General features: G+C 35.5%; 2 protein-coding genes across 3 annotated transcripts in view; one reads left to right on the top strand and one right to left on the bottom strand.

Annotated features, from left to right (window-relative positions):
• LOC143208147 (caspase-1-like) overlaps nucleotides 1–9634 on the top strand; it is a 117508-nt gene extending 107874 nt beyond the window's left edge. For both annotated transcript variants that reach the window (XM_076422282.1, XM_076422281.1), the window contains one exon: nucleotides 8178–9634. In XM_076422282.1, coding sequence (XP_076278397.1) covers nucleotides 8178–8419 — 242 coding nt within the window. In that variant the 3' untranslated portion in view covers nucleotides 8420–9634. The remainder of the gene's footprint in view (nucleotides 1–8177) is intronic.
• LOC143208146 (alkaline phosphatase) overlaps nucleotides 1–24651 on the bottom strand; it is a 491340-nt gene that overhangs the window by 195689 nt on the left and 271000 nt on the right. The gene's annotated exons all lie outside the window — the stretch shown is intronic.

Here is a 24651-nt window from a genome sequence, read left to right as displayed (position 1 = left end):
GTGAAACATAGGTTGTTTATAGATAAGACTACAAACAGTATTTATCGCTCGAACAAACCTCCACAGCGTTGCCGAGATGGCAATAAAATTTTGTTGAACTTTTTGGACAGAATAGTATGTGGATTTGGATCCTTCGGAAGCCCGCACCTGGATCGTCGCAGAGGATTCTGTGTTTGGTTGAATTTAATCTAGACGCTCCTGGTAGGGGCAACGATTTATGAGAACCGGTTGACTGACATCAACATTAACACCCCGTCGGTGCGCCAGCTGCGCGCCAGTCTGCAGAAATCCTCGAGTGTCATTAGCGTTAACAGTGTAAATGTTTGCCCGACCTAAGGATTTGCGTCGCGATATTATCCTATTATGTTGTAAGGCTGCAGCGTTGAATGTGTATCAGTAAACATCAGCAACATTCATCTCTAGTGGCATTGCACTTAATGTGCAATTACCGTACATTGGCGAAAGTAATTTTCTGCCACAATCGTAAAAAGAATTTTTTAAATAGATATTCAACCATCATACCACCTTCATGTAGAATAACGTTAATGGTTTTCAAAAACACATTCAAAACGCGAAAAATACTTCGACCCAGTCGAATATCTCCAAAACTTTTGATGAAACAAAAAAATGTTCCAGACAAAAATTAACCGGTATCAGGGGCACACTTTCCGATGTAGATTTCTCTTTTCTATGTGGATGCGTAGAGGTAATGTGAAGGTCAACTTTGTTGTTTGAAAATGGAATTGTATATTTTCTTCAATGCACTTGAAGATAGAAAATGAATGAATGCACTCTTAAAACAAAAAATTCGGACTATTTCCAAAATTCGATTTCTTAAACATTGAAACAGCTGGGGCAAATGAACTTCTATTCTTCATATTCAGCTAAGTTTATATTTATAGTGAACTGGTGAAAGGAAAGATGACTACAGGAATGAATTGATTGCACAATTATTTTGACTGTTTACAGCTCGAATATTGCGCAAATAATATTGTGCAGTACCGCTGAGCGTGCGAGGCACGATTGGAAATCACGCGACATAGATAATCGTCAACAACGGAAATAAATCGAGTTGATAATTACCTTAATTATCTACAACTCAAACATTACGTCAAACGATATCGTCCACGGGCGATTTACCCGAATCAATGAATCCTATTCATCGGTGTCTGTATCAATCCGTCAATTGTTCACCGTTTGTTTTCGTGCGACGGAAATCAACCGGCTAACGATCCGAAATGACGCGGGGCTCAATATTTTAACTCGGTCATTTCGATGACACGGCCGATGAGATCGATGCGCGGACAGTGACACGAGTCAATGATATCTGCAACTCTGTCTGGCGGACGATAAATCTCTCCTCCTGAACAATTGCCGGCCGACAAGCGGTCGTGGTATCGGTCTTGTTATGGATAGATGGTTCATGGTTTTATTGCTCAAAGAGCCCGCCGAAAATAGACAATCAGTCTCGCAGCGCAAACACGCGGGTTTCAACTGTAATGCTTTTAATCGCTCGTCTCTTCCAATTTGCCTGAGCCGTTAATTAACCAGCTTCGTTAAACAACAAATGCACAGTTAATTGTGGTACAAATAATATCTGGGCTCGATTGAATTATTAGACCGATCGATAAACAATCTATTACTTCATTCGAATGTGATCACCTGACAGCGGGTCTTTATGCAACAAACTGCAGTGAAATAGAAATTTATTTTCTTTCTCAATATGTTTAATAGGTTGAAAATAATATAATAGTATTTTTAAATTCTTCTGATATCTGAAATGCATAAAATCCGTTGTCTAGTGATCACGCTACAGCACTTCTCATTGCAATATTCAACACCTTGTCTTAATATCATGTTAAGCCCATCGCATTAATACGTTGTCTATTGCGGAATAATATACGTAAGATAATTGTGTGAAAATATTTAAATGGAAGATACCTACTGGTTTGTTTATTCCTAAACAATATATTTGTGCACTAAAACTGCTTATCGTCGAGGCACTAATCCTTATCAAGGTATCGGATACATTTCTATATAGGCGTTCCTACTTTCGCATATCTAGTAACATTACTTGAAGACGTGCCACTTAAGGTAAGCAGCTTTACTTCGAAACACGTTGCAGCAACATTTGCACAGTGCATCTGCGTCTAACATGCATAGAGACTCGCGTAACATGTGAGGACTCGCCACAACTACTATTTTCATATAAAATCCCGAGATATTTACACTCATGCTTTAATTGACAATCAGAAAAATTGTTACTTGGTAATAACTATCTTTTAAGAAGTACTCCTTCTCGAGCGTATGTTTCAAAACTACTTTCTTTGAAAATCTTAGTAATTATATATTATCACTTCTCAGCTCATTTTTATGCCCTCATAGGAAATTTTACTGAAAGTTCTACAAAATAAAAATCATAATCGCAATTTTAATCTCATTTTTTCTATCATTTATTTCTGTTTTTACTTAAAAAAGAGCAGTAACTTGTCACAGTTCCCAGAATCAACCTGTATAATTCTTATTTTTGATAATGCTGAAATTAATTCTGAATTTGAATATAACAAAATAATACTTGGGTACTATCTATTAATATAACTGCTCCTGTTTACAGGTGTTAACACGAACAGAAACAATTAGAAATTGTCCGTACGTTAATAATCAAATGCGCGTACGCTTGACGAATATTCAAATTTAATTGTTCCAGAAATGATGCATCATGTAGGAAAATGCAATTTGCATACAGAGTGAGCCGCATAAAGTGGGCGACGGAAACTTTTCGAAAATATTGATAACGTTAGACACTGTTAATAAGCGAAACTGGAATGCCTGGTTGAGCTGACATTTTCCACTGCACTTGTCTTCTTATAAATAAGTACATATTGAATGCTGAGTAAGCAATTTAAGCTGTATAAAACAGTGGAAACATTTAACAAATTTAAACTAAGAGAAATAAGAAGCAGTATACTTCTTTCGTTTTATTACAGTTTTTCGTGTGAAACTTATATATTTATTTAACCTTCTTCCACAGTTTAATATAGGTATAGGAATCATCTAACGCGTGTCTGACTATGGTCAACCAATTCTACTTCTTGCATATACACTATAGCACGCGACACCGAGTGAGCTTTAAAGTCGATTTTCTCGAAAATGAGGCGTCAAACGAGAAAATGTTATTCCTTTTATTCAATTTATTTTCATATGTAGAATCCTCCCCTATCCGTCCGGCCACGCCTTGTATATTTAACTGAGAGAGGGTTCAAAAGATGTAAAAGTTGTAGTTAAAAAACCGTAATAAAACGAAATATGTGTATGCTCCTTTACATTCTCTTTAAATTTTTTAAATTTTCTCACTTTTTTAAATTTCACTCATTCACATTGTTATAAATGAGTAACGCAGCCCCTAAGCTATTCCAAGTCTTAAAAACTGCAAATAACAAATTTCAAGGTTATGTTACAGAGAGATAAACTGTTTTCGATTTAGAGAACAAATAGTGGGCGAGTTTTTTCATAATTATCCAGTGATTCCAGGATATAAACTGCCTCGCTAAGGCTGTAACCATTAATTTTTTCACTCGTTGCACACAGGATTCTATTCGAGAGATGTATACCAGTGTTAGCTGGATATCCGAAGATACGAATGGCTAGCATCTTACGAGTTCACGGGAGTACGGTTTTTGTGGTTGTAGACTACTCAGCCGAGCCCTGGAAAGTGACAATGCTATATTCCTCCTCTCCGTGTTGCATTAGCGTTCTGAAAGTAACATCTTGGTCTCCTTTGTCTCTACCGTTTCCGCCTATTGTCAGGGCACAAGTATCTTTCTTCCGCGCGACAAAAGATATATTTCGCCTAACGGACAATCCATCATAAGCCTTGAAATGGGACATTCGCGTGCCTCTGATGTTTTCAGTCATCGCGTTCTACACAATTAAATGGTTGGATGGACTGTGTCCTACATTCTCTGCGAACAGAACGCAACTAAACAGCAGAACCGAGCATAAATTAATTTGAACACCACAGTATCAAATCTTTTTTGCAGCATCACATTATGTACTTTAAAATTAGATACAAAAATCGTTAAATTAAAAAATTATAAAATAAAAAATTCGTAATATGAAAAGATTCTACTTAAAACGTAGAACACAGGAACTTTGTGAAAAAGTTCTCAATCGTTCTCACAAATACTAAAAACTTTAAATATTTATGTACATAAACATTGTTCAAAGCTAGTCCGAGTTTCTCATGAAGCTTTCTAAAATAATTTGACCCCATAGAACTTCTATTATACAGATTCGAAAATATCTGTTCGATGGGAATATTTTTTTAAAAAAGATCCTAAGGATGGTACCGCTTCTTCCCATAAAAATTCTATTATATATATGACTACATATAAATTTAAAATAAAATGAACTAAGAATTAATTTATTACGTGTTAGTTACAATTGTGCGATTGTGTGAATCACGATTGGACAGAAGATAAATCAACTCCACAGTTTCCCTGACTTCATGAAAATATTGCATCGAAAGAGCTTTCTGCAAAATGTCTGAAGCATAAAAACGAGCCACCAACGATTAAGGAATCAGAATTGATTACTCCTGGGAAAAACTGAAATCTATTTTGCCGATGAAAAAGCAAAGTTGTCGTCCCACGGGCACGTAACAATCATTTTCAAAGTACAATTAATCTTTCACGCCGGATCAACTACTTTTTGAAAGACGTCTCTGCGCTTGCGCATTATGTACAAGACTGGGGCGACGTACTCTCCCAGCCATAAGTTAAAGGTACTGAAACCGAATTTCATTGGGACTTGCATATTTCAAAACAGTTCAAGAAGTAATTTCTGTGATAAGTCGACTGCGAATGCATTTATGGCAAAAATGAAGTAATGCAGTTAATACTGTAGAATTAATACTGTAGAAATATTAAAAGAATTTAAGAGTGAGAATATATTATCCTCAACTTGTTAAGATTGTGAAAAAAGAAGGGAAAGTTGTATGTGCCTACAGTTTTTATTTTACATAAACATTCCCGGTATGGTAATAAAGTTTAACTCTGCAGTTTGTATTACAATGACTAAATTACTTTCTTATTTCTATAGTTTATTATTTGATAATCAATATTGGCATATTTTCTAAATGATCATAGCTTTTTAATATTGGACCATGATTAATTTACTGCATGACGTGCAAATAATATGTAGAAAAAGATTTCAATTTGTCATAATCACAAAGAAAATACTATATAATGAAAATTTAAAAAATAAATCTTGTAGATCTGCAGCAATTGTACTTCCATATTCTGAAAATTTCATCAAAATTGTAATTGCAATGTATTTTGAAAATTTTTTTCGCGTCGTGTAGTAAACCAATCGTTCTAGCTTCTCAAAAAAGTCCAAGACTTATGCTACAATATTATGGTCCTTTAAAAAGAGTGCCAATATTATTTTGATTTATAGTACATTCTGGAAATAAATTATATTTAGCATACTTTTATGCAAAATTCGCAAATTCGTAAGTGTCCGGATACTTCTGGGGTCGTGTATACATGTTCGTGATCGTTTAGGGCACGGCTCTTCAAGTTATTTCTACGAACCGACCCAACCATTAAGCCCGATATTTACCCCGAGCGAAGGTTCACGAAAGCAACTAATGACCTCATCAAGGACCGTCCATCACACGAGAATGCGCCGTCTTTATAAACACAATCGAGTCGGTACAATACACGGAACCGGAACGGCGGACTTGGTGTTCGTACAAACTCGTTTAGATCTGTTTAATCTGGCAACTTTGTCGGTTGTTTTCCTGATTTCTTGTGCGTCCAACTTTCTCACCGCAATTCCATGGCAAAACGGGGTGGATGCGAATAGGGGTGAATTATCATTAAGCCTGGGACCGAATACGAGACGATTTGCAAATACGCCGTGCTCATAGATGATTGATACTCTTTTGACGATAGAATACAGGAAAGCACGCATAAATTCGCCCACTTTGTATACTGATTGCAAGTATTTGCAAGGATATTTTTTGTGCGAAGAAATTGATCATGCATTCTTTTGTTGTTCATGGTATTAGGCGCATGCAAAAGTTTTATTATTTTATTTATACACGCGCGACGTATGATGTATGTTACCACAGTCGATAATAAAGTTGGTCAATTAAACACGTTATAATTATAAGTCATTGTTACAGTGCGGAAAAATCACATTTTCTCTTCAACGATTTCGATATGATATATGAAATATTGTTGTAAATTTCACATACTTATTCTTGTCAAAAGACTAACATTTTTGCGATGAATGAATCGTTCGGAAACCTTAACGATTTCCTATCGTCACGTTAGAATGTAAAAATTGCTAACTACTTACTTTTTAATAGTGTATGAAAAACTGTAAAATTAGGCACTGTCTGAATACCAATTGCAATTGCAAAAATAGATCACAATAGCTATCTTGATATAATGAATTAAAATGTGTCTCTTAATTATAGTATTGCTTATTAATGTTTGAAAAACAAATCACACGAATTTCGATTGGTCGTACAATAGTTCACTTTTCTGGAAAAACAGAGAAACAAATGAAATGAAAATAATTGCATTGTGCCATTAAAGTTTACACTACGTTTAGAAATGACCGGAAAATACTTTACAAAATACATGAGGTAGTAATACTAACGTTACCCATTTTCAAATTCGAATGAGGAAGTGTCTTTTATTTTTAAGTACAGGAACGTGTTTAGGAAATCTTGTTTATACAATGGGACATTTACCCAAAAATCCAAATAGTTCATTATATGCACAGTGCTCGATGTAGTTGCATAGCTTAAGTAAGCTTTCCATGAATTGCGCGCTCTAGACCACCGCCAGCGGTGTTCATTACATAACGTATTGTAGAATGCAGTAATATTATAATATTATGCAAACATAGTATTATACTCGATTAACTCGCTTCCTTTGATAGTGGATCGCGAGAAGGGAGTTTCGCCTCACTGGCAAGTTTCCTCGATTAATACTTATTAGGTGAGGATTAGGCGATGCGAAATGTCGTTAGGTTGGGTTTAATTAACGCAACCATACAGAACAACCATTCTAACAACATTTTCTTACAACGAACCCAGACCTACCATTTGATGGCAGTCTATATTTGACTCAATTTTATGCAACAATAATTGATTGCAAACAAAAGTTTCATTTTTAAATTGAAATTTATTTCGAATTCAAAGATAGATAATTCTACTAAAAACCTCTATGCCATATTTAACCTGAATAGACTTGTTACAGTGTTCAAGTAATATTGGCCATAATTTTCTAGACGTCTGATGCAACAAATGCCTATTGCAAGCTGCAACTTTATCACCCGTGAGAATTTTTAAACTAAATTTTTAAGGTTATGTTAAACATTGATTTGGAAAATTGACAAATTTTTTTCGCAGATTGCTAAAGAATCACGTCATCAACAATTTACAAATGGAAACATATATAATTCAATTCGCACAGCAGACATACACACACTCCGCCAATTATGCGATTTCTATGAATCGTTTGAAACTCCATTTTCGATTCCTGCACAATAGAAACATCACAAGATAAAATATTCCGAGAAACGACATTTCGCGCAGATCGACACAATCTCATGCCACGTACGTCCCTCCAGAAAAGAGTTGTTCAAGTATCATCCCGAAGTTTCGCCGTACAGTCAAAAGGTTTCTCACAATACCGAAACTGGGGCTTCCTCGAAACCGGAAGTCAATCAATCGCTTCGAATTAAGGGCCGTTCTTATGTGATCAGAAACGAAGCAGCCCTCGGACAAAGAAAAAAATAATAGACGAAGGAAAAGAAGAAATAGTGAGAGGGAAAAAAAGATCGATCCCCCGAGAGACAGTGAAATCGAAGAACGAATTTGCCCCCGGGCAAAAACGTGCTCCCACAATTAACGCCGCCTCCCTTAATGACGTGTCTTTTGCCTTAATGGAAACGTTTCATCCGCGATAAATCTGCGGTCCCGCTTGGAAACGGAAGTTCTGTGCAGCAAGGCTGCTCTAGACACGCCTACGAAAATGCACTTCGATGCAGCGCGCAAACGAGTGCAAGAATGTGAGCGAGAGTGAGTGAGTGAGTGAGAGAGAGAGGACTAAGTTAGGGAACCCTCTGACCGGAAAACATTTTACTATGGATTTCAGGCTTTTATTCGTGGCGGAACCCAGACTCTGGCGCCTGGTTCATACAGGCCCTCTGCGAGGAATTGAATCAGAACGGACGGACCCGTGATCTACTCACCATAATGACTTTCGTCAACCGGCGAGTCGCCATTCAATATCAATCGTTCGTCCCCCACGACGAACATTTCCACCAGAAAAAGCAGATCCCTTCCATTGTCTCCATGTTGACGCGGTTGGTGTACTTCGGCGGGAAACCACTTTAATATGCGTCGACGCGCTCCGGACGCTGAAGAGAAGAGGAACCGATCGAAAACGGGGTCGAAGAAAATTTCATGAATCCCCTGGTTTCATTGGAATGAAATCTATGGGATCTCCCCTCTTGCTACCACCAGAAGGAAATATTCTCCGTAAGCTTCTCTTCTTCCTTCCTTTTTTTGATCATCGTCACGCGAACGGAATGATTAGAACACGCCAACGTTCAATCGTTGAACGCGCAACCACCGCCGGGAAAATAGGGAATTTCCGATCCGACGTTCATTAATGCTCCCCATTAATTGAAACGGTCGGTGCAAATGCGAAAGGGTGATGCACAGATTATGGATTGCGCTTTGTGCGTGCAGAGAAAACGCTATGAATGGGGTCGATTCTATTGTAAATTGGCGGAACGATCATTGGTAATGGCACGTAAACCTTTGCAAAAATATTCCTTCTGCTGAGAGTCGGTGCTACTTTTTAATCACTCGCAATTTTCTTGCATGTTGTCTAGGCATGTATAAGATGTGGACAGATCGGATAATTTATCTGTCGTCATATTTGGTTATTCTGTGTCTTAATAGAACTGCGAACCTCATCTAAATGAGTGGATCAGAAAATTTTAACCTACGGTTGTTGAGATTGCAGAGATGTTTTATGAAGAATTATTTAATTTTATTTCTTTGTGTAAACGCATATTATAAAAATTGCTGAAAATTTGGATGATGGTATTTTTTGAAGTGATTAGGATATCTTTAGTGCTTTGTGTAGATTTAGTGTTAATAATACTGTTGGAAGTAAAATTGTTTTAGAAAACAGTTCTTAAGTTATTATTAGACTGCGGATTTTTATAAACGATGAGGAAAAAGAATTCCTGCTTCAATGCTGCCTCAATACAGAACATTTTTACTGTGTATAAAAATCCGCAGTCTAGTTATAATGTAGATTATTATATGTTACTAAACATCATAACAGAGTAATTGACTAAGTCAGTAGTAATGACTGGCCTAACATTGTATTGAAAACTACTAGTCAATACAGAAAAATATATTCCAATATGTGGCCCAAAATAAAATAAAATAAGTTTTGACCTGAATGCAGCGCAATAAATATTATTCACGCAAAAATCGTTTCTTTGTTCATTCTGAACCTGAAAAATTGGCCTGCATTCCTTCATGCTGTTTTTAACGCTTCCTTGACGCAACAATTGCATATCCAGCCTGCAGCGATCCAGATTGAAGCAGTTTGCGAGATAAAAATGGAAATCCAATTTGATGTGCTAAGTAATTTACTTCCCCACTTATCTCGGTCATAAATCTTGGTTATACGGGTTAGAATAAAAATTTATTCGAGCAATATAAGATTCGCGAAGAGTAAAGAACCCACGGCGCTTCATTTAAACCTGTTTACGACGTTTAATAAACACGGTGATAAGTTTCTCGCAGGGTACACCGGGAAAAATTAATCCTTTCTAAACAAATTAGAGGCCTCTTTATGGCCGGGCTTGATAAATGTACCTATCTACTTTATGTCCCGGAAAAATGAGTCGCGATTTATTATCACATCGCGTTGCAGTCTATTTCACCTTCTCGTCAGCGGTCGTTGACGTGCGGAAACAAGTTATTTAAAAATTTACACACAGTGAATTTGTGACTGTGAGACGGTCGGAACTCGTTATTTTTTGAGTAGAGGAGAAAATTAAGGGGAGAGTCCGGTTGAGAATGTTCACAACCTAGGGTAATTTTACAATTTATTTAAAAACAAAAGTCTATGAAGTGGTACTTTCTGAAATTTTTAGATTAATTCATCTCGTATTAGTAGGAATATGTGTATACATAATTATATAAATATATATATAATTTAATATGTATAAATATAATTTATTTCTACACGTTTTCAGTAAATCACATCAGAAAGGCTTCGAATCTTCAGTAAACAAAAACCGAGATAAATTTGCAATTTTCACGTTTGATTTTTGTTTTATACAGTCATGTATAATCATCTTTGAAATTGTTCCCACCTGTTGCTGAATACGTTGTTTATTAAAACACCACGAAAAAGAAATGAGAACTCGTCAATCAATCTTTATAGTTGTATGTCTGTTTTTCATAGGTATGGTATATCGATCATTCATAAGAGAAGTGACATAAGCCAAAAAAAAGAAAATTTTACAGGAGAGCCATTTGAAAATTACCTAAAATTGAATATCACCAACTTACAAATGTAGCTAATTGAAATTAGAAATACACCACCATTTATATGTTAGAAACACGATCTATTCTGTCCCAAGGTTCTGGGGTAAGTGCCGTGCGGTTCCTCACAGTTCTCTTACTAAAAGGCATTGCCTTCCCCACTCCGTGGCCAGATCCTTCAGAACCACATGTTCTTATTAATTAGCAATACGACGTCGCGTCGTGTCGCTTGCCTTTTCTAAAGATGTCACTTTCAATGGTTCAACAACGATACCTGAGGGACGCTATGCGGTCCTTAGTTTATTGCCACGTATGGCATTGGGGCTGTTTATTAGATTCACGGCCACACACACCATAAATCCCTGCCATAAATATGTCAAGGATCCAAACATCCGTTCGGTCGTTCTTCCCGGAACTTTCTTCTAACTGCGTTGCCGCTAACACGCTAACATATATATTTATTATTATACATTTTTTAGAAATATATTTTGGGTTGTCACTTTTCTTATGAATGAACGATGTATCAATTATTATATCTGTTAATGTTATTGTCCTCTATATCTACATCCTTACAAAGCATCCTTATCGTTCAAAGTTTACACGCAATAGTGATTTATATTTCAACCTGATGAAGTTTAATGTAATGAATTGTTTATCAGAATTCAATCAAATTGTAATAAATCGTGATTCATCACGTTGCTTTCCCGATAAAAATAACATTTTTCTTACAGACACGAAGGAGCATACAGATCCTGTTTCCGTATTTCGATTCATTGTATTGAAAGTAGGAGAAATGAACGTCCTAATCAGCTTGCAGTTTCTTCAATTTATAGACCATTTATGAAATAATGTTTAATTGAAAATAATCACTGAACTGTAGATTCTCCGCATGTATAGCTGACCTGAATGGATGGCGCAGAAGGACGTAAGTAAAATTGCAATAAAATCTCATAAAGTTATATATTTATTTTCATAAAATTTTTAGAAAACAAAAACCGCTTGTTCTTTTTTATCATAATCGTAGGATTAATACGTGATGACGCGTGAAGAAAATAGGAATTTTCTTTACGGTTAAATGTGACGATATTTTTCATATTTTTTACTTTATTCGTTAGTGTAATTAACCTTTAACGCGTTGACTGTATTTTTTCAGGACGCTACTACGAACGTAATTTCTCGGAATGCGTCTGGTTCTCTAAAATACGTAATTGGAGAGCTCGGTCATAATGGGCCGAGCCCAGTTATCTTAATTTTGTGTAAATTGACTTTAGAGAGCAATTACAGTCATTTAATTGTAGACCCACATATGACGTACGGATGAATATGGCGAAATATCTGAATCTTTTTACATATGTGGTTAAAGATTGATTTTGATTGGAATGTAATGAAATCTATAATTACTTTACAGTTTACCACGATTGAAATTCTGATTGAAACGTAATTAAATCTATGTGTAATTACTTTGCAGTTTACAACGATTGAAATTCTGCATATTAAATAAAGCAACTTGCACATATTGAATAATTCAAATATATTGAGTCATGAATTCAGGGCATCATAATATGGTCTTCTTAATAAAAAATATATATAATGAAACAAATTAATAGGATGATACATACATAAATAGTACAAACATGTATTAATAACTCCAAACACTCCCAATAAAATAAAAATTAAGAAATACTAATCAAAAGTGGTAATATAGATTTCTGTAATAACAATTCCATTCATTTCTATGTAAAAGAAAAATTATTTTTCATAATATAAATAATAATAAGAGTTCAGAGGTATATGTCTTAGAACAGATTGCATTCAGAAATAAAGAATACAGTAAAAGTCACTTATTTCATTTTCTACACTATACTGAAAGTAAAACACAATGACTCTATTATCCTACGTCCGTACAAACTTCGCTCATTTCCTGTTTCCGTGCTTCGGTAGAAGGTATTTTAAATAACGTGCACGAAGCGATCGCGTAAGATTCGGTTTAATCATACGCAAATATTCGTTCGGGTCTTACGGTGCAATTTACCGGAACCGTGGATCTCCCTTCACCGAGAGCTTCATCCGCGTAGTCCTTGAACTACTTTCGTATCAAAGGGAACCGAGTCCTTCGGCTGCCAGAGATGCAGACTGTCTGTTTGACCGTGCAATGACAATTCGATTCCATTCACTTCATCCCTGTCTTCTTAGGCTAAGTGGATCCTCGAGGCAAACGGAGCATGATAGAGCTATGGCTCGTTTGAGACACGGCTAAAGGGTTCCGCTGTACGATCTACGGGATCTTGGCTTGCAGTTGGCTATTGCAAGGAAGTCACTGGATAAAGAAGACAAAGATCGTTCTGGTCTATCAACGAATTGAACTTCCGGCGTACAGGTAAAAATATGCACTTCGTAAATATCCGGACATCTTGCTCTTTTATATAAATTGTGTATTTATGCCACATGATTCTTTTTTAATCAAAATAGTAAGAGTGCTATAAATATCAGACACATAAGGATTTTTTAAATATTTACAGTTATACATGTACAAAATAATCGAAATCATCTCAGATTATCAAATACGTTTAGTAATTTATTGAATACAAATTTAGTGGCGCTTCCAAGTCGCCATTCGAGTGCAAAGGGTTAAGAAAGAAATAACACGTGTCCCAAAATTCCAACGAGAGTATATTTTAAAATTGATTTGAGCATTTTTCTTAAAATCATACGAATTTTGGAAAATATGACGATCGCGTTTTCCCAATCATACGCAGAAGCCGGTTACTATTGGTCCGCTGGTGTTCTAGGAACGCGAAGTCACGTGTTATCGCAGTATGGTACATATCATGGTATGTTATGATATCGCGTCCTGGATCGTGCGCAAGGCCCCACTGTATGTAGTCTGTAAAGTTTGTTGTTGAACATTTTCTTTTCGAACAATTAATAGTAATTAATCATTAATTTCGATTGAATTTAAAGCTCACAGTGAAAATTTTCGATTATTTCATTCATATAACAATAGTTTCTAACATATTGTTTCCGATCTTTGTTTTTAATATTTTTTCTAAATCCATTTTATGAAGCGATTTGTACACATTTCCAGTATGTTTCATTTGAATGTATTGTACTTCCCTCATTTATATTGTCTCCCACTCTACCTTGCCCCTTAAAAATTGCTGTACCGTTATTCAAAATATTGTTTACATTATTAAATATATCTAAGCAATTACGAAGCATTTAAGTTTTGTATGAGGTGTTATATCAATTTTATATCTATAAAAAGAAAAAAATTATGTACAATGGAATTATTCTAGATCGGATGAAATGTTTAATTTTCGTGTCAAAATAGCTCCGAGTGCAAAGGGTTAATAATTTCGTTCCGCGGTACAATAAACACGAGTTTTGCATAGTCACAAACGCTTGACTTTATGAAAAGTACAAAGAGACCAATCAGTATCACGATTACAACTTAAACCACTTTCATTTAGCTCACGAACCAAACGTTTCATCCTTGCACGTCGATGTAACTTCAGCTTGGGTACGCAAAGTAATAAATTTACAGCGACCAGCTTACATTATATTACGTTGATTCACTTCTGTGTATAACAATAGACAAGCACGAAAAGTTGCACCGGCAACTCATCACACCACGGATAATTCATTGCATGGAAGTTCATTATAATGGAACGTTACGCTCGAATAAGCGATAAAAGCGGCACGGTTGGTGTTACCGCGCGAAGTATATCGTGGCCCTCGGAACATTACAAAATGGTTGCTACCAGTGTACCAGTCAAAGACCTTTGAATCTTCTCTCTCTATTTCTCTCTCCGCGGGAACCGGGTGCACGGTGATCGAACGGAATTTTCAATTTAATAATTCAATTGATGAACCGATGACAAGTCGAGCCATCCAGTCACCGTGGACATAAGATCGAAGTGCGCTCTCAAAGTTGAGCCACTCGAGACTAAGCGGATGACTGGCTCGTTTCATCAAAGGATATCGAGGCACAGGTGCTCCTGCCTCTTCATTGAGCATCGTTGCACCGAAGGAGGACAAAGTAGTAGTTGTACTTCTAGAAACTCGCTACTTAAACCTCGTTGATTCACTGACGTCGAATTGTACCGAGGAGGACTTTTGAATTTGGCGATATTTTCGAGCTCTATATTTTTAATGTGCTCTAAAAATTCACCCATTTTAATTGCTACGAATTCAATTTAAATGGCGAGATTAACTCTTTGCACCCGGAGCTATTTTATCTCGAAAATTACACATTTCTTCCGATCTAGACATTAATGTAATATGAAATTAATATAATACCTCATACAATATTTGAATGTTTAGTAATTGGTTAGGTCCCAACATATTTAATAATGTAAACAATATTTTTAATATTGGTACAGCAATTTAGTGATGACAAGAGAACATACATTGTACTTTCTAAATACTTCTTAAATTGATTATACAACTATTTTATAAACCACAAAATTTGGAAAAAGATTTTTTCATACTTATCTCCATCTTAGATTTGTTTACCTTTTCGACATAGACAATGGGCAGTAAAAAACACTTCATTGTAGATTTGGCATATATATAATTTATTTAACAATTTTTCTATTTCATACTTTCAAAATAATCAAATTTATTTCTACTCTTATTTCACATATAAAAACATATTATTTACAATACAGACATTCTTAATATCGAAAGTTCATTTTTATCAAAAAGCAACAATGGCTCGCGTGGAAAATTGAACAGAATATGTTATGCGGTATTAAATGAAAATATATGTGGCCACATTTCACAAGTAAGTAATAAATAGAATTCGTTACATCGATTATTTATAGCGCAAAGATAAACATGTCATGTCCGTTTGTTTCACCTTAATATTTTTTAATTTCTCGGTATTGTAATAGTTCCTATAAATTTAGCGGTTCAAGCTTAACTTTTTCGACCGGGCAGCCCTTAATTCATTTCGTTCATACGTCACGAGAATTATTTCTGCTAAACATGTGAATATGATTTTTTACTAGAATGCAAAGAAACAGTATTCACGAGCAAGTACTATTTAATCCGTGATGGCTCCTGCAAAGCATAATTCTTCTTTTAACGCAACTTCGTAGCTTTTTAATGCACATGGAATTAAAAACCTTTCACAATTTTTCTTCTTTATACGAACTGTTTTTATAGTTCCGAAACTTCATCATCTTCATTCCATGTGTATGAAAAGAACGAACGAACAGAGTCAAGGATGTTATTTATGAATGTTATTACCAGCTCTTTTACCAACCTTTTTAAACGGAAGGTGTAGAAATATGCAACAATATTTCAATGTTTTATTTTAAAATATTTTAATGTTCTATGTACAAATATTTTTTTTTATCTAATATTCTAACAATAAAAGTGCCTTCTAAGAGGATTAATATAACGAAGTATATATAAAAAGCTATTGGCATTGAAAGATGTAAAAATTTTCAAATTCTGGGCTTGCGATTTACTTAAATCACAGTTTCTCACAATTCTTAAAATTTTTAATCATTTGCGTCATTTTTAATCATAGCAACCTTTAATCGATTTCTATGAGACTTGGCACATGTATACATACATGTAATTTACTTAGGTCTACAAAATTGTGTATTTTAATTTTTCTCTATAGGCAGATATAAAAAAGTTGAAAATCGTGACTTGTTTCTTCTTTGAAAATTCGACCAATGGTAATATTTAAATAATTTTTTTACACATTACCCAATAACTTAATTCTTCCAACATGTTAAAAAAAATTCGAGTCAATTGGTCCAATTTTCGAAGGGTGTCTACTCACTTTTGACCCGGACTGTTTAGTGTCAATATTGACATAACACTGTGAATTTCATTGAATCGCAGTGATGATGTCTAGTCGCTCTAAAATTTACTCGTGTTTCCTGATCTCTCGTTTGAACGCCGCAAAACCGATGTTTCTGCTTCCTGTCGTCTCATCAACATTAACACAATATTCCGGTCACCGAAGGTAGACACGGGGGGGGGGGGATTCGCGGTAGAATATTAAAACCTAAGTTACGAGCAACGATGCAGATATCCGGGACAACGGTTGTGGAAGTTGCTGGCGGTACTTGGGATTGAAACTATGTGGGGTCGCTATGTAGTATGAATTCGGTCGAAGAACAGCGTTCGAAACGACAAGCGCTGCAGTATCGCTCGTAATTATGCATTATATTTTGCTTCGTAATTAGCGAAACCCGGAATTAATGAATTCCGGTGCTGTAGCGGCTGATGTGAAATTCACGCCGAAATAAATTTACAATTGCTTACTTCGAAGAAAGACCCACGTCCCGCGAAACCTCGTTAATTTCTTCATTAATCAACGGAGTTATCGAGTATATTTCAAACGTGTACAAAGCCCGAGGAAGTCGAGGATTAATGAAAAATTGACGGGTTTTTTGTTGCACGCGCTGTGATATGAGTTTTATTAATTTTTGATGAACTCGCATGCACCGAGCTGCGGCCGAGGAACGATTTAACGTCGGCCAAAGCTAGTTACGCTGCAAGTATCAGAATTTTTATTGCTCACGCTCGTCATATTGTAGTTCTTCTGGTCGTCTCGTGATATCAGAGAAATAATTGGATGTCGTCTCGCTTGATTGCAGGAAAAATCGAGTTTTTCAAATCTTTACGTTGCGAGACTGTATCAAATATTCACGCCGGAGTATCGGCAGAGAGATTGCCTTTTTAATTTGTTATCGTTTAGTGTTTCAAATCTCCGGTGATAGATGAACGGAATTGATCTTTTTTAATATTACGAACAGAGGCATTCAACGGGAATATAAGCATGTCGTGCCATTTGTTCTTGATGAATGTTTAATAATCATTAATTTTACAAATACAACTATAACGATCAAATTAAAGGATAGCAATAATCTTTATCTATACAAATAACTCGTTTGCGCAAGTATCATTAGAATTTCAACAGTTTTCGAATAATTCAGATTAAATTAATATCCTCAATGACTTTATTCGTATCATAACCGTGGTTTCATTCAATAAATACGTTAATCCCATAAACACTTATAATTACCGATGTTATTACAAAATTATACACAGGAGAATCGTTCCAAAATTAGATGGGAAAATGTAGTTTTAATGAACGCGCCGTTAAGTATAAATTCAATTTAATAAATAAACGTTTACGTGTAATTATGAACTATGTGAAAACAAAAATTGTATATCTCCTCATACAATAAAATTAAGGTATGAACTTATGGGATAACATAATATTGAGACTGCAAAAGCCTGCGCGGATTTTCATGCAAAATTAATTTTTGTCGACTCAATGTTTAGAAATAGAATTTTCATTTTCATGTAAATAAAATAGCCATGTAATTTTGTCCTATAGCTTTTCTCTTAGTTAACAATCTCAATAAGATGGGAGATGGTGTAACAATGATTTTAAATTCTTCTATTTTGTATATTACCGCCATTCATTTTAGTTATTACAAGTACAGTTTTGATCGAATCTTTAATCGTGTAAATCTGTGCATAAAATTGTAAATTTGCATCATTGCATCCGCCGCGTCTACTACTACTAACTGCTTTTCAGTCACTAGCGTTCAATTAATTTTTTCTGTACCTTTGTACGGGAATAAAACCACATGATCGGAGCTAGTGACCGGTTCCGCCTATCGCGAAGCATATTCGGTTCATTGTTAATGGATTATGCAAATGTAGGGATGATATAATTATCTGCCAGTCATTATTTCATTAACGCCGTTGATCAAAGACTAATTTGATATTCAATTAGTTGACGATCTGTTGTGTGACTGGCTCGGGTTCGCGCCGGTCGAACAATCCAAAGAAGGAAATTGAAATGTCACCGAACAGCTCGTAACTTATCGGAAATATCGAAACTGGGTTGGTCGGTGCGCACGTCGAATCCGAAACTGTCGCCGCGGTTAATTATGAGTCAATCGTGCGAACGTTATTACCAGTTGTCGCGCCGAAGAGTGCTTCAAGTCTTGGCCGTTCGGTGATTTTATGCGGTGCTCAACAATGACAACGGGCTGTGCCTCAAACAAAAGGGAAATGGGATACCACGCGGTCGACGACGTGTCTAAAGGGATTTGACCTACTGAGCGCGATTGTAAACCTCAGAATCGTAAACAGATTTACACGAAGTCGAAGACCTAACAAAATTTCGGAACTTAATTTGTGCCCAGCAATTCAATTATTCTCAACGCCGCCAAGGAATAGTAATGAACCCATACACTTCATTGGCGCAGTTGATTTGCAGCGACGCACGCAATATAAACTAATTTACGAATCGGACCAATGGATTTCAATTATGGACGTATTTATATTTCTCTTCAGAAAAGAAGCGAATGTGTAGCAAGTAGCAGGTTCCTTATCGCGGTAAAAAGGTTTATAACATTTTTAAATTAAATAAATAAAAATGTGCACGTTTGACTTTCATATGTGAAAATGAATATTGAGTATGTCAATGTTCTGCTATTCGCGTTCTAATTTTTTCATTTGAGTTGAGGAAAATTTAAAACTAACGACTTTAAATGAACCATGTTCTTTCAAAATAATCAAAATCATAAAAATAGTTCGAATTGTATTTTTAAAATTTTACGCACAAATTGTAAGCAGAGATAATCTAAAATTGATTTTAGATAGTAACTATACCAAGTACTGAAACCAAGTGGAATTGGTATGTTCTAATTCTAAGAATTGAATTATGGTTTGTTGGAAATTATGATTAATAAGACACCCCTCTTAGTTATTATAATAAATGATCCACTTTTAATAAATAATTTGTTTTATCGTGCCTCGGCTATTGTAGGTACTTTATATAAATTTCATTACGATATAAAATTTGTTCAACTGAATTGCTACAAAATGGGGTGAAATAGAAAGTTATTTTCTTTTTTAATATTTGTGAGTTCTCTGAAAATAATATAGCTTTTTTGAATTCTTGTAATATCTTTACTGCTATAAATTGCACTTTTGTCATAAATGCATAAAATCCGCAATCTACACAGCGATGCCCCTTATTATAAAGTAATGTTTTTTAAATCAATAAGGAATTAGTATCACGTGTGAAATAGAAGTTCTGTTGAATATCTTCTAGCAATTTGTCTAATCGTTACTGTCTCGTTTCTCCCTTCCTTCTCGAAAGAAACTCGTGTTTGATCTTACATACGACAAATTACCACGATACACAGATGAGTAGATAAGCCACTCGACAATGTGACCACACGAAACCATTTTTTTCTCCCACGTGGATCCGTAGACAGTCCGACGAACAATGCTCGTTTGCATATGGATGTTTACAGATTGTGTGCGTTAGTCGTCATCGCAGATGTACATTACATGTTTACAAATGGACGCATGAAAAAGATATGAACCGCAAAGCTGCGGGCAGTGGCGGTTTGAAAAATATCTGCGTCGTTCTGTTTGCTCCCTTTCTTTTCGTCTACCCGGCTACCCGTGATTGTCGAGCAAACATTATTTATATTCAAGCGTCAAACGAAACACATGCTGACATCGCCTGCATTGTTACGGTGCGCCATGCCATGCCGGCAGCGAGTAATTTATGTTGACGATACAACCGAAATTGCCAGTTGTGTGTACATCTCTGTTTTACATTTCGAACGGCGATTATTCCGAAATCCAAATGTTTCACGACACGCCTCTGACGTTAGTTCTTTGGATATTTTATATCCTATAGGAATCATTTAACACTAGTTTTACGGAGCACCTAAAGTAGCTATTTTACATAGCCTAATAAAAATAACAAGAATGTATCTATCCAAATATTGATCATTTTTTTACAATATTATATCCAAAGAAATAAATTTGTTGCATAATTCCTTATATGTAGATGTAACTTTACGTCCAGTAAACCTAGTGTTTCAACATTTCATTTTGCACGAAGGTCTGCAGCTGAATCATTACTATATTCGTCGTTTTTAGCGGTGAAAATAGATTGCATCATCCGAGTGATTTTAAGGTGATAGAAACGGATATAATTATTGAGCAATGAATAATCTTTGAATGCAGGGTCCATTGAGCTTGCATTATTTTCAATTTTCTTATTCTCTCTCTCTACTTTTTTCGGAAAATATAAAATGTTAATGTAGGTGTGGATACAAATATTGTTATTATCCCTCCTTCTTACATTAATGTGGTGAAATCAGCCATCGAAAAAATTTCGATATATTCTTTTCGTGAAATGTGTCTCACGAACAACAAATGATATTAAAAAGAGTTGAAACGAAAGTTGCATGGTATTGTGTCTACCAAAATTGTATAAAAAATTGTTTTTAAATGCATTTTTTTGAGAAGTAAAAAAAGTAACATGGAAAAAATAGTTTTTTTAGGCATAATTTACTCGTGTGCAATAAATTACTGTAATATTTGAACAGTCGTGTATCCCTGTTCAGTTCGCGTAATCCTTGAAAAAATTTGTTACACAGCGTTATTTACGTTTTGTTAGTTGTCCAGATATGTGCGGATTAAATAGTGTGTCTGACGCATACCGGATACACGGTTTATCGTTTGCACGGCTGTACGAATTCGCGTGCGAACACTACACCGTTGTGCATATCAACAAACGTGCGGCACACCCGTCTCTTAAAGTCGTGAGTTCGCTTTCCGCAGTCTCGAATTTCTAGCTCTCTGATCGGAACTTCAAAGAAGGACTATATCGCATTTCCTTCGCGCGGTGGCGTCATCGGATCTATATAGCAAATTTTGATCTATGTACACCCGAAGGGAGTCGTCTTGCAGGTTCTCGCTCGCTGAATTACCGAATCGCGATAACACGCGAGCTAGGAAGTTCCTCTCAAGTATTGCGAGAGACGTAACTGTTACAACTTCGCGAAATCAAGTCGGAACGATGATACGAACTTGATTCAATATTTTCGTATAACCTGGAAACTCTACTGTTCTCGTTGCTTATGAAAATATATTGCACACAGAAACTGTACGTTATCGTTATCTGTTATCTATAACAGATCTCATCCAATTTATAAGTTCAACAAAACTATATCAAAGACTGTAAGCTATCAAAAATTGCCAGACAATAAAAAAGAATTATTTGAACAATTTTATAGCTTTGCCTTCGATGTTGAAGCAAAGTTAAAGCTTAATTTTTGATAATATCTATAACAGATCTCATCCAATTTATAAGTTCAACAAAACTATGTCAAAGAGTGTAAGCTATCAAAAATTGCCAGAAAATGAAATAGAAATATTTGAACAATTTTACAGCATTGCCTTCGATGTTGAAGCAAAGTTAAAGTTTAATTTTTGAAAAACACAACGCACGTCACGGAACTAATTGGGGGAAAAACATAATCTATTTGTCGCGTTTAGGTGAAGCTGACTTCCACTGACACCAGCTGTGGGGCGATCACCTTATTCTCACGACATGACAGTTGGGGGTGGATTGCTACCCCTTATATCCCTGTCCCGGACTCGAACATTTCTCGGCTGGCCGAAATTATTTTCTTCCGCGATGAAGGCACTTTCGGTTTGGCATCATTTGTTATAGAGACGAGCGACGATTTCTCAACGAGAGACAATTCATTTATTTCGATTCCTAAGGGATTTCGCGTACTTGCCGACGAGACTATTCCTGTACGCTGTCAAGGGATGTGTAAGGTAAATGTTACTCCTTGATATGGTGCTCATTCTACCCTTTTTCATTCTTCCATGACGTAAAGTTGGTGAAATCGATCTACTTTAACCTTCCGTCGGGCGCAACCGATCTGAGAGGCACAGCGCGATCATTTATCATCCGGAAAACACAAGCGAATCAGTCACCCCCACCCTTGGGAAGGGCCAAAAGGGCGGCCCTACAAGTGTAGACGGCACCAAGTGCACTATTTCCCTAACAGCAGTTGTATAAATGAACTTAATTAGGTGTTTATCCCGTCAAGCACATTGCGCCCGAACTCGGCGGTCCAGATATTGCGCCCGACGGAAGGTTAAAAAGGATCTGAACAAGTAATGTAGGTATTCCAGTTTGCATTGCGACAAAAAAATTACTTACAGTTAGATGGTATTAAGAGCTTGGAACCGAAGGTATCGAAGTTACACATGCTGACTTTGGTGAAACTTATGTGTGAAAGGTACTTCTTCCTTAAAATATTTTTTTACACAGTGTGGTAGACACAGTAATACAGTCTTTTTTAAAATGTTATTTTTTGTTCTTGAGATATATTTCACGAAGAAGAAAATATTGAATTTTTTTTTCAAGGATTGTGTTAGCCATAATTTACTCTACTCTTGTGTGCAAGCTTCCCTTGTTAGAAGAATCTTCTACATATTTTTATTTTCTTTATCGGTCTTCCGATTGAAGGAGTGGAAACAGCTCTTAAAAACAATTTTTTAATATCTTGAAAAGTAGAGGGAATGGAACAGTACATATTTTATTTGTGTGGTTACAAATCTTCTACGAAAATTAATTGATGAATTGATGGTATACTACGAATATGGTAGAAAAAATATAAAGGTTGTTGACCATATCATTTTTACAAATGTCCAAGATCGATATTGTCATATAGGCGGTAATCTGGTAGAAAGTACTAGAAAGCCACATTTTCAGTAGTGTAAAAAAGATATGTAGCATCCCGTTTAAACACATAAAAGTTGTTATTGTTAAAATTAATTATAAAAAGACTGTAAAACTTTCTTCAGCTTAATTCTTTCTATGTATATTATATTTTATGAAAAAGAATCTTAGCTAGTAATTGCAAGGATACCCTGTGTAAATTAATTTGAACCAACATCTTGTGATTTGGAATTACTATGCAAGTTTTCCGTTTAAGTCGCAGCGTGAGATTCAACGCGGTTTAAAAGGCCCATAATTTCCATTCAAGGAAAAATGTAATGCGAGCATGAATTTGAAATACGGAACACACGATTATACATCGTAACCCCAGTTGTAAACTAGATTTTACGACGTCCTGAAATTTCGCTCATCTGTGATACAATCGCCGGAATGAAAGCTGCGTCTTACGCTGGCATAGTTGCCCCTTCGAACGCTGAAGTCGTCTTCCATCGATAACGTGGAAATATGGAATAGATTCGCGGCGAGAGTGCTCTCGATGATGCGAATTTTAATGGAATACCAGATGGTCTAATATTGATATCGAACGCCGGGAGTATCCTTGCAATATCACCGATGCAGATCACGTGAATAATAAAATAAAGATTAGACGACGACGACGCGACGCGAGAACGATTCCGTAAATTGACAGAAACGTTACATTGTGATCGTGACTTCGCGTAAATCACTTTTATGGATCAACAAAATTCTAAATCGAGCTTGGGATCTTTGTGCAAAATAAAACCATTCTACATCAAACGCAAAAGACAGGAGATAAATATTCTTTCTGCATTTAACTATTTTAATAAGTTGAAAATAATACAAGCTGTTTCAAACGTCACTCAGGAATATTTTAAAATGGAATAACTCTTGTATTTTTTTATAAATAAATTTTAAATGGTTAAATTTTAATGGCTGCTTCATCTAATCTTTCTACTGTTTCAAATAGCACTAGCTCAATTTTTGTTAAATATTAATTCATTTCGTTTCCTAAAGAACACTTGAAATTAACTTTAAATAATAAGTAAAAAATCAATATTATAAATATTTTATCTCAGGTTTTTGTGAAAACTCTTTATTATATACCATTATTTTATGCATGAATGTTTACATATACATTTTTGGAGTCATTAGTATTGCGAATAAAATAACTGTTATGATAATACAATTCTTATATTATTTTGAATTCGCTAGAACTCTTTGTAAAGAATATGAATTTTTATTGAAATATTGATCTCTAAATATCACTTTACAAAGACAATTAAATATGTAGATGTAAAAAGAATCGTTTAATGCCCGATACATTAGAATTTCAACAATGGTCGCTCAGACATGCATCTAAAATTTAAATGCATTTTTCAAACAGAACTATCAATTACAGAACGGTTTGAGTGTATGAATAAGCAGCAGCAGACGGAAGCGTTTTATTCAGTTTTATTTTCTCCTCGCATATTCGCGTGTA

Source organism: Lasioglossum baleicum, chromosome 4 (genome assembly GCF_051020765.1).
Source record: "Lasioglossum baleicum chromosome 4, iyLasBale1, whole genome shotgun sequence".
Lineage (NCBI taxonomy): Eukaryota > Metazoa > Arthropoda > Insecta > Hymenoptera > Halictidae > Lasioglossum > Lasioglossum baleicum.
Note: the sequence above shows the minus strand (reverse complement) of the source record. Positions and strands in the feature narration are given on the sequence as shown.